This window comes from Microtus ochrogaster, chromosome 6 (genome assembly GCF_000317375.1).
Source record: "Microtus ochrogaster isolate Prairie Vole_2 chromosome 6, MicOch1.0, whole genome shotgun sequence".
NCBI lineage: Eukaryota > Metazoa > Chordata > Mammalia > Rodentia > Cricetidae > Microtus > Microtus ochrogaster.
Genome location: NC_022013.1, coordinates 65373140 through 65384875, shown reverse-complemented (window position 1 = coordinate 65384875; position 11736 = coordinate 65373140). Strand labels below are relative to the sequence as shown.

The window sequence follows — 11736 nt, the reverse complement described above, 5'->3', positions numbered from 1 at the left end:
TCGAGACCAGCCTGGTCTACAAGAGCTAGTTCCAGGACAGGCTCCAAAACCACAGAGAAACCCTGTCTCGAAAAACCAAACAAACAAAAAAAAATAACCTAATATGGGTTAGCATATCAGAGAAAGTTGATACCTAATTCCCCTACAAGCAAACCCAATAGAGAACTCAAGAAGTGACAGGCATATTCAACAACAGGAATTTGTTACTGTATTGTTTTCCTTGTTATTGACTTGTAAGAGATTTTTAATATATTGTAAAAACAAATTCTTTGCCAGTTACCTGACTCATGAATATTTCCTCTTGGAGGAAGACTTATCTTTTTATTTTCTTAATTCTGTCTTTTGAAAAGCAGAGGAAAGTTTTTATTTTGCTGAGGCTCAGCATATATATTTACATATATAATATATGTATGCATATATTATACTTATATATTTATGTATATATATTACATGTATATTTCCTTTTCCTTCTTTTTTGGTTCTGTATGTTACTTTAATCTCTATATGTCTCAAGGTTGTATAAATTTTGTCTTGTTTTCTGTGAGAAGTTTTTATTTTACTTCATAGGTATTAAAATGTATCTATTACAGTAGCCACTAGCTACATGTAACTCTCAAGCACTTAAAATGTGGCTTGTGTGGTTAAGTTGTATTATATATACTACAATTATAAAATATATGTTATATTATAAAGGAAGAGCTCACTATTTTAAGGATATCCATTCTCCCAAAACTAGTCTATAAATTCATTGTAATTCCTATCAAGATCTTTTTGTTGTTGTTGTTGTTGTTTGTTTTTTTGAGACAGGGTTTCTTTGTGTAACAGCCCTAGCTGTCCTGGAACTAGTTCTTGTAGACCAGTCTAGCCTTGAACTCAGAGATTCTCCTGCCTCTACCTCCCAAGTGCTGGGATTAAAGGCATGTGCCACCACCTCCCGATTCAAGATCTTTTTTAATGTGTATAGACATTTTGTCTGCACATATGTCTGCATGCTGTGTACATGCCTCGTGCCCATGAAGGCCAAAAGAGGGCATCATTAGATGCTCTGGAATTGGAGTTATATACAGTTGTAAACTGTTATAGGTACTAGGAATTAAATTCTGGTCTACTTGAGGAGTAGCCAGTGAGCTGCTGAACCATCTCTCCACTTCCCAAATCCAACAGCTTTTAGAGAAAAATTGTATTATTAGGTGAAATCAAGGCTGTGTTTTACCTGTGGTTAGGGGCCCTAGTAGGAACCCAAGCCAAAGCACTTAGATACATTTATTTCAGGGCTTCCTATCACTTGACTTTTGTTTTGAAATGGGAGTCTTGTTGTTGCCCAGGCTGACCTGGAACCCAGTATGTGTCTGAGAAGGACCTTCAACTTGGATACTCCTGCTTCCACCTCTGCAGCACTATGGGCTACAGGCACAGTTAACCATGCTTGGTCGTGCATGCTAGGGAAGCACTCACCCAGATGAACCACATCCCTATCTCTGGTCTCTCACTAATAATTTGATCCCTTAGCTATGAAGAGAATTTTTTTAAATCATTTTTGCATCTCTGTTTTTAATTCTCTAAAATATAAAGAATGGCTGTTCTAACTAAAAGTCTATTGAGTTTGGTAAATAAATGCCATGTATTTCTAAGGCAGTGATAGCGCTCTTGAACTTATAAATGTTTCTGACCTGCTGGGTGATGGTAGTGCACGCCTTTAATGGCAGCACTCGGGAGGCAGAGGCAGGCGGATCTCTGTGAGTTCGAGGCCAACCTGGTCTACAAGAGCTAGTTCCAGGACAGGCTCCAAAGCTACAGAGGAACCCTGTCTCAAAAAAAAAATACATAAATAAATGTTTCTGGCCTGTTTTAAATGTACGTATACAATGAATTGTTGGCTGTGAGCATTTTTAGTATGTCCAGTAATAAAAACAAGGTTGTTCTTGTCACTTTTGATTGGATTTTTTTTTCAAATATTTATTATGTATACAATATTCTGTTTGTGTGTATGCCTACAGGCCAGAAGAGGTCACCAGACCTCATTACAGATGGTTGTTAGCCACCATGTGGTTGCTGGGAATTGAACTCAGAATCTTTGGAAGAGCTCTTAACCGCTGAGCCATTTCCTCCTTGCTCCTCCCTGCCTAGGAATCTATTCTACTCAATCATATGAATTTTGTATGTTCTGTATTATACATAAGCGGGACAGTGGATATTTTGTCTTTTTCTTGGTATATTTCATGTAACATAATGTTTCCAAGATTGGTCCATGTTGCATGCGTCAGAATTTCATTTCCTTGTAAGTCTGAGTAATGTCCCATAACAGATATGCATGATGCTTTGTTATCCATTTATCTGTTAGCCAACTTAGTTTTTTTTCTACATTGTAGCTACTATTAATAATGTTGCTGTACATGCTGTAAGAATCATTGCCATACAGTTGTTTGATCCTTCAGTTCTTTGGGCTAGACACCCAAAAGCAGCATTTCATGCGGTAATTATGTTTAATTTTTAAAATATAGTTCTATTTATTCTTTGACAGTTTCATGCATGTATACAAACTTGATCATATCCACCCCCAAATCCTCCTCCAGTTCCCTATGTTAAGACTACTTTCCATAGCAGCTGCATCAGTTTATTCTCTCCAGTTTCTTACTTGCCATTGTTCCTTTTTCCTCTTAGAAGTCATATTCATGGATATGAAGTGGCACATTGTAGTTTTGATTTGCATCTCCCTAATGATTAATGATGCTAGCGATCATTTTCCTGCACGTACTACAATCTTAAATCTTTGGGGAAATGTCTTTTAATGACTTTTTTCTGTTTTTAATAGAATCTTATAAATGTTAAATTGTGGACTTTTAAAAAATATTCTGGGTATTAGATACTTAACTAGATACATAATTTGAATTTTTTTTTTCTTCTGTAGGTTGTCTTTTCACTTTTCCAGTAGGATCCTATGGAGTCCAAGAGTTTTTAATTTTGATGAAGTCTACATTTTAATTTTTTTCATTATTTACTTATGCATGTTTGTATGTCTCTGTGTCCTCAAGGTGGTCAGAAAGGTGTTGGTTCCCCAAAGTGGGAGTTCCAGGGAGTAATGAGCTGTCTGTTGTGGGTGCTGGGAGTTGAACTCAGTCCTCTTTAAAAACTATAAATGAGCCGGGCGGTGGTGGCGCACGCCTTTAATCCCAGTACTCGGGAGGCAGAGCGGATCTCTCTGAGTTCGAGACCAGCCTGGTCTACAGAGCTAGTTCCAGGACAGGCTCCAAAGCCACAGAGAAACCCTGTCTCGAAAAACCAAAAAAAAATCCATAAATGCTCTTACCCACTGAGGCATTTCTCCAGCCCTGAAGTCTGGCCGTTGTCCTCTGTGCTGTTATGTGTTCCTCTAATGTCTGTTCTAAGAAGCCACTGTTTAATCAGATGATAGAGATCACACCTTAGGTTTTCCTCTGAACCTTATTCTGTAGCTCTTCCATGTAGGCATTTAATCCATTCTGAGTTGACTTAATGTGTGGAATGTGGTGGGGATTTACTTCTTTCATGTAGAAATTTAGTTGTCCAGTTGTACAGGTTTTATTTCTAGGCTTTCAGTTTCATTCTGTTCATCTGTATATATCTTTATGCCATTTATATCCTTTTGATTTATTTAACTGTGAACCAAAACATAAAAATATAAAATTTGGAACTGGGGAAACAGCTCGGTTTGCCTTGCAAGTTTAAAGACCTGAGTTTAGTCTCCCAAACCTCATTTCACAAAGCCAGGTTTGGTCGTGTGCACTTGTCACCCAGCACGGGAGAGGCGGAGACGGCCTGGGGCTCACTAGTTGGCCAGCCTAGCCTAATAACCATGACAGCGCCTACTCATTCAATCTATCTCCAATTTACTCTTTCAGGAAAATGTGCTGTGTTGTCATTCAAGGACTTCCTCTCCTGCAGGCCAACTGAAATACCAGAAAATGACATTCTGCTTTGTGAGAGCCGCTATAATGAGAGTGACAAGCAGATGAAGAAATTCAAGGGGTTGAAGAGGTTTTCACTCTCTGCTAAAGTTGTAGATGATGAAATTTACTACTTCAGGTAAAGCTTCTAAAACTAAGGGAGAAAGAACACTTGGGCTAAATTATCAAAATAGTGTAGCCCAATGTTTTGAGTTATTATTAGGTCTTGAACTATCATTACATAATTCCAGTTGAAAATATTAATTTAGTGAAACGTGGTAATTCCCATACTTGGGAGGCTGAGACAGGAGGATTGTATAAGTTTGAATCAGCCTGGGCTACAAAGTGAGACTTAGTTGCAGAGAGAGAAGGAAAATATTCAATTAAAAAAATTATTGGACAGTTCTTCTAATAGTACCTTGGCTAAGACACGAGCGACTGTATAATGAAGACAGAAACACTTGATTCTGGTTGGCAGCCTCTCTGTGGGGGCATTGCTCATTTCCATAGGTTATGACAATTCCCTTTTAACATATAGCCCATTAGACCTGACCTGTGCTCTGTGAGTATTCTTCAGAATTATTTCTAAGTAGAAGTGACATCACAAATACCCATTTAAGCTACTTTGTTGCCCTTAGTCTCTAAGGCTTAGAGTGACTGTGGAAGGTTGTAAAATGTCATTTGTAGATGTTCAAATCTGCTCTCTGACAACCTGGAAGTGATCAGCAACTTACTCACATCTACTTATTTATTTATTTTTGACACTGCTTTCAGAAAACCAATCATTCCTCAGAAAGAACCCTCACCTTTGTTGGAAAAGAAGATACAATTGCTAGAAGCTAAGTTTGCTGAGTTAGAAGGTGGAGATGATGATATTGAAGAGATGGGAGAAGAGGATAGTGAGGTCATTGAACCTCCATCTCTACCTCAGCTTCAGACTCCCCTGGCCAGTGAGCTGGACCTCATGCCCTACACACCCCCGCAGGTAAGGTAACATGCCCATTACCTGCCTTGTTCTCAGCTCTGGTCTGCAGCAGGTTCAGACATTGCAGCCCCTGTGTATCCAGCCTTTGTTTTGTTTGAGATGATGTCGGTAACCTAGGCTGGCCTCAGACTTGTGTATTCAAGGTGTGTTTGAACTCTTGCTTTTCTTCCCTCCATTTCCCAGGCACTGGAAGTATAGGCATACACTGCCACGCACTTTTAATATGTGAGCTTTTGCCTAGAAATCTGCAAAAAGGAATAATAGTGGTTTTTTGTTTTGTTTTTGTTTTATTTATTTATTTTAATGATGGTGTTTTATTTGCTTGTCAGAGCCTTTGTTTATTTACTAATTTATTTTTAATTGACAAAAATACATATCACATCATCAAGCCAATAATAATTACTCTTTTAAATTTCATAGAGATGGTTTAATAGCAGTTTAATTGAAGGCTTCTTGCCTTGTAGTGAAGAAAAGAAATAAAGAATGGTATTATGCTCTTAACTCCCTTAATTTTCAGTGGCCATACATGTGATCCTTCTGCCTCCATTTCCACCTCCTAAGTAATGAGATTATAGATGTATTCTGCCATACCTGGATACTTGTGTCTTTTAATTTCCCCCTTTTTATGGTTGAGGTGATTCCTATTGTGTTTATTTTCCTCATTCAGAATTTTCTCAAGACTTAATTGTGAGGTCACCATTGTAGATTGCAGTCATGGAATTCAATGAAATTTTCACTTATTTTTGTACAAGGCAAGAAAGCAGTATATTTTGACCAAGAAAATGTGAGCTACAAACTGAGTATGTCTATAAAACATTTATTATTGAACCATATGTGTCTGGCTTCCAGAAACCATGTAGCTAACTTGGTGCAATCTTCTGATACCCTATGTAAGCTTTCTGTCTTACAGTCTACCCCAAAGTCTGCCAAAGGCAGTGCAAAGAAGGAAAGTTCTAAACGGAAAATCAACATGAGTGGCTACATTCTGTTCAGCAGTGAAATGAGAGCTGTGATTAAAGCCCAACACCCAGACTACTCTTTCGGGGAGCTCAGCAGACTGGTGGGGACAGAGTGGAGAAACCTTGAGACAGCCAAGAAAGCAGAATATGAAGGTAAATAGAGACCAGGCACAACTGTCCCCACTTTCTAAGAAGAAAGGAGTGTTTTCCAGGAATGCACATGCATAGGCAGATTTTACTCTCTTGTTCTTACCACATGCACACGAATTTGGTGTTTTGGACTGTTCCAGCTAACAGAAGTATACCGGCAGTCGATGCCAGTACACGGAGTGTTGCCTCTAACTTGGCCTCAGATCCTGGTGGTAGTCTTGCCACAAATTTCTCAAAAAAATATGGTATTAAAAATTGCACGATTTTGTTTCATTTATCCCTGTAGGCACACACATTGAGCAGGGGAGTGACTATTCAATAATGTTAACTTTAATTTTGATTAAAATTCACCTGCAAGTGGCCTTTTAAAATAGGTGTCTTCTGTTATGTCTTTTAACAGCCAAAAGCTGTAAGTTAAACTCTAGGCTCAGACTTGGTGTGCCTGGTGCTGTGTCTATGTTCATACCTAATACTAAGACACTTGGATGCTTTTGACAAAGCTCAGCTGTCTTCATTTCCCCTTTACTCTGAAATTAGATCACTTTGAGCCATGAACTATTAGTACTCAAATATTTGGTGGTTCATAGCCATAAATTCTAAGAGATTTGTGGTGGTTTGGATCTTTTGTTGTTCTAGTTAATATTGGATATGACTTTAATGAATGAGAGAAAGCAATACATTAGTTAGGCAGGCCTTTTAACCTTTGAGTTGTAGTTTTTCCATTTTAAATATTGTATGTAGATAATGTTCCAATAAAAAGTCTCCTTCCCCACAATGGTCAGTACACTTATTGACTAAGTCCAGATCCCTTATTTTCCAGCAAGCATACATTATGAAGGCTGCTTCTTTTACTGAAGTTTATGAAATCTCCAAAACAACTCTTTTGTAAAAAAAAAAAAAAAGTTATATTCCTATTACTTTATATTACTTTTATAATTCTTATAAAATTATCTGACAGTCTTCCTTACGGAACTTCTAGTGAAGCCTAACCCTGCAAGATGCTCTGCCAAAAAATATTTTGTGGCAAAACCTGTTTCAGAAGCATTCCAAATGCTAGGCATAGTCCTGAGTTAGTCTCCTAGATTAATAGATTAATAATAAAGAACCTTTTTATTATTTGTGAAACATTCTTTGAGAAACTCTAAGTCAGACCCATAAGAACCTGTAACTCTGGAAAACTTTGATATTTCAGGGCTTACTGCAAGTTACAACCAAATATACCACCTAGTTGGAGGACTGCTGTCTAAGAAATTAGGCTAATATAGTGTAAAGCCTGTTTCAAGGCAGACAGCTAGTATTGTGTGGGTAGTTAGTTATTGGTGGTATGGATGGGAGAAAGGGATCTAGAGATAATGTGAAGACAGAAAAGCTGGAGCCCGGCCAAGGGAAGAATAAATGATAGTTGAGAAATTCGCTCATGCAGTGGGGTGTCTGGAATTAGGAAGGACCTAGTGAGACGGGAGTTGCATGGTTCAATAGCCTGAAATTCAAACTCTGAACTTTGGGTTTCTCTGCCCACTAAATTCAAAACCCAAAGTTGGGAGTTTGGCTGGCATAGTTTTAGTAATTCTGACTTACAGAGCTTCCCAGTTCAGCTTCTCTCAGGAAGAACTAATATTTGATCCACACGCCTGAACTTTTCTGTTTTTGCAAACTTCAATTTTTCTCAATTTTTCTTTTTCCCTCCCAGTTTTACTGTTTCATTTATGTCAGTTTGGATTTAATATTGATGGATCTAGATCACCAATAGTTTTTTTTTAAGTACTATCTTGGGAAGACAGGCTGTGAGGATGGGTTTGGCCTTCACACTTGCTGTGCTCAGATTACAGAGGATGTTAGAATGGGTAGTGCTAGTGAGTGATGACAGGTATCCACACCAGCTCCATCACAGCCTTGGGGACCTTTGACTTGCACATTTCTCACATCCTCCCATAAAGGAGTGGAGCTGTTGGTTCTTGAGTCTCTTTAAAGCCGCATGACCTCAAGCTATTTCCCCCAGATAGCTGCAGTCTTTTGGAGAGTTAACTGTGAAAGTTGAAATGTGACACCAGGTGTCAGGGCCATAAGTTGTTGTTTCTCCTGTATTCTTGGACAAGTCACTGCCTGTATCCCAGCTTCTGATTGCACATCTGAAGAGTGGGAAGGACTTCCTACTTAGCTAAATAAACCCTGTGTGGTGGGAACTTTGGGAATATGCCCTCAAAGGAGGTCTGGCCTGCTAGAAGTGTGACTGTTGAAGGTACTGGCTCTAGAGGTACAGAGTAGCTTAAGGAAGTAAGGATCTATTGGCTAATAGCCCAGAGGTCCCAAAAATATGTGCTCCTCTTGCATTTCAGGTACACTAAGTGCAGATGCTGGAATTCTTGCTGATTTAGGGTAATTTATGATCAGTTTTGAACTCAGCTTAAGGGAACCTGGTTCTTTGAGAATTTTGTCCATTGCTATATACATGTATGTATTAGTTCCCTGCTTCTGATGACTGTAGTCTAGCTAATCATGTATTTCCTCCCTTGGAGTCTGTTAATCATGACCTCTTCCTTTGCCTCATTAGAGTGTAGAAACTGGCTGTTTACGTTTTCTAAGATCTTAAACTAGAGGGAGTAAGCTACTTTTCCCTTACAGAGTTAATTTTCTTCAGCTGCTAAACTTGTGATATTAATGATGAGTCCTCAAATTTTAGTAAAATTGGATACAAGGAATCAGGAAATTAGAGTAAGTACAATTGTGCCAAAAATTATAATGGGCCATGGAATTGCTTCATGTTGAAATTATAATCTGTAATGCTATTAATACTAGAATAATGATAGCGCTTCTCATCTTCAGAGTGCCTCGTGAGATTACCCACGGTGGTTACGCTGGCGATGTGTTTCGATAAAACCTGTGCTTTCTGAATGTGTGTTCAGTCTTAACACTCTTGAAATCTTTGCAGACCAGTTCTCAAGATGGGATAGGAAAGCTGAATTCTAGGTTATCGAGTGAAGTCGGCCCGACTCCTGTATTGAGACTAGTCATCTACCGTTCCTTCCATTGAGACAGAACTGTTGCCTGTGTTTTTACTAGTCCTGTTGAATGCAATGGATGGTATTTTGAATTCCTGGGTTAAAAACAGAATTGAAAATCTGAAATGCCTTTACAGAGCGGGCAGCTAAAGTTGCTGAGCAGCAGGAGAGAGAGCGAGCAGCACAGCAACAGCAGCCGAGTGCTTCTCCCCGAGCAGGCACCCCTGTGGGGGCTCTCATGGGGGTGGTGCCACCACCAACACCAATGGGGATGCTCAATCAGCAGTTGACACCTGTTGCAGGTAAAAACAGGAGCTAAGACCATTTTTTTCCACTTTAAGAAATTCCTTCATTTTTTTTTTCTCCAAAAGGAGTAGGCCACAGTCTGTAGCCTTTTCTCATGACAGATTCAAAGTTTCAAGTCATCCATGTTGTCCTGTATTGCTTTTCCCATACAGGCAATGCCTCTTCTCTATCCCAAAGTGGGCCATGGGCCCAGCCCTGGCAATTGGTAGGTAGCAGCTCTTCCCTTACTGTAGGCATGGTCTGGCAATGTTCTTACCCCAGGCTGCTCTTGACAGAGCACTCCAGCAGGAAATATAAACAGACCTTGAGTTCTGTTCTGAAGAACTCCAAGGAAAACATAAAAGCAGTCTTTAGGTGGTGTTGGTGTTCTGTCTCATGCCAGTTCAGTTTGCCTTATTCTGCTGCAGCCATCCTTAAAAGACTGACCACTTAAAAGGATTTTTGACAATGAATTATTAAATCCTTTCTTGGTCACCAATGTGCATGACTGCTTAGTAGGGGGGGAGTCCTCATTCAATTCATTGTGCCCACTCTGTAATGCTTTTCTATTTAATTACATTAAACTGCATTTTCTGTTAGTATCCCAGTCACATATTTAAATAAAGACAATAAGACGAAAGAAAGAAAGAAAGAAAGAAAGAAAGAAAGAAAGAAAGAAAGAAAGAGAAAGAGAAAAGAAAGAAAGAGAAAAAAAGTTAAAGAAAATGATGAATGTGGTTTGCTTGTGTGTGTTGTCTCTGGTTCTGGTAGCCATAGCAAATTTGACTACTGTTGAATTGAAATCTTGTCTGACATGTCTCCACGAAGAGCCTGCAGACCACCTCTCAGGCCTTCCTTTGTTACTTCTTCCTGTCTGGTGAGCTCTGCACATGCCACCTGTATTTCCTCTTAAATAATAGTCTGACCTCTTTTGCACGGAGTCCAAGACAGTGTTGTTCAAGGCAGCTTTGTTGGGATACTGTTTTTGTTTTTTCTGTTTTTTGTTCTTGCCGTTTTCGTTTTTTGCCTTTTTTGTTTTTGCTTTTAGAGGAAGCGTGCATAGGATAACTTTTCCCTTGTTGCTCCTAACTTTTGTGATGGCAAGTTCTCAGATGCACTGTCGCTGAACTCAGCAGTTGCACTCACCAAAGCACGTCTGAATCATGGCTGTCGGTGCTTTCAGTGTGACTGATGTTGATCTAACAAATCTCATAATCGCCTGCTCTATTCCATGGCCCATTTTGGTTAATGGGGTTCCAGAGGTTTTCAGAAATCGGTCTTGATCACGGGGACTTTGAAAGTTAGGATTCCCTCATTGACATCCTCTTTTGTTCTATTTGATGTATAAATCTGTGGCACTATGTCCTTGATGACAAAACCCAGGAACATAATAACAAAATGAATACAAATAGCTAAAAAGAAACAAAAATTAGCAGCTGCAGCATTTTAGCTCCCTGTTGGGGAATAGCATCATATAGTTCTGTGGTTGAGGAAGATGGTCCCTCTAAAAGACCACTGCTCTATTACTAAAGGTGTGCTGCCCAGGCTTCTGGGCCACAGGAGTGAAGGACAGAATCTCTACAATAAAGAGCCTTTGTCCACAGTGAGAGCTTTGCAGCTAAGAGGGTGATTTTTCCATGGAATATAGGTTGCTTAGGGCCTGAGTCTTAGCCTTCTTGTTGTCTGAGACCAGCTTTGCTTACAAGCATCGAAGCTCATTTGAACACATGTGACTGGGATAATAAATGCCAAAGTACAGTTTAATGAAGACAAGTGTTGTGTCTTTCAGTTCTTAATAACTTAATCTTCAACCACAGCCTATGGCGGCTGCGTTCAGATGGGCTTTTGTAATTGAAAGCAAAGCCTCCTAACATTGTTCAATTTCTCACCTACTTATCCTTCAAAGCTGTACCTGGTGGTGTTGAAAGGGCAGTTTGGCAACATTGGATCTCATGTTTAAGATGATGGTATCAGCTAAAAGTCGTTTTTAACCTTGAACTCTTTAAAACTGAAATGCATGCTATTTCATGTATAGAAATATTTCAAATTTGTTTTGTATAATTGTAAGTTTCTCTAGCCAGTTTAGATATGACTAAGGAGGCAAGGTGAGTCAGTTTCAGGGTTTTCAGTATGCCATACCTTTAAAAGACTAAACTTGTACAAATAAATGGTTTCTAATACCACTTCAAAGTAAAACTGAAATTCTCTTCGAAGAGGATTTTGGTGCTATGCCTTTGCCCTATGTGAGAAACTGCCTAAAAGGGACTGTACTCCAGGGGGAGCTTTACATCCATTGAGACTCTTACAATTCCAGGAGAGTCGTAGTTTATTCTTTTTTTTCTTTTTTTTTTTTTTTTTTTTTTTTTTTTTTTTTTATGCTCTTTCCCTACACGACGCTCTTCTGATCCGGCCACCATGCTTCCCTCTGTTTCCTC

At 39.1% G+C, this 11736-nt stretch overlaps 1 protein-coding gene across 1 annotated transcript in view; it reads left to right on the top strand.

Annotated features, from left to right (window-relative positions):
* Pbrm1 (polybromo 1) overlaps positions 1 to 11736 on the top strand; it is a 109174-nt gene that overhangs the window by 87585 nt on the left and 9853 nt on the right. The window contains exons 26-29 of the mRNA XM_026779989.1: positions 3879 to 4062; positions 4698 to 4908; positions 5819 to 6020; positions 9154 to 9318. Of these exons, the coding sequence (XP_026635790.1) occupies positions 3879 to 4062; positions 4698 to 4908; positions 5819 to 6020; positions 9154 to 9318 (762 nt within the window). The remainder of the gene's footprint in view (positions 1 to 3878; positions 4063 to 4697; positions 4909 to 5818; positions 6021 to 9153; positions 9319 to 11736) is intronic.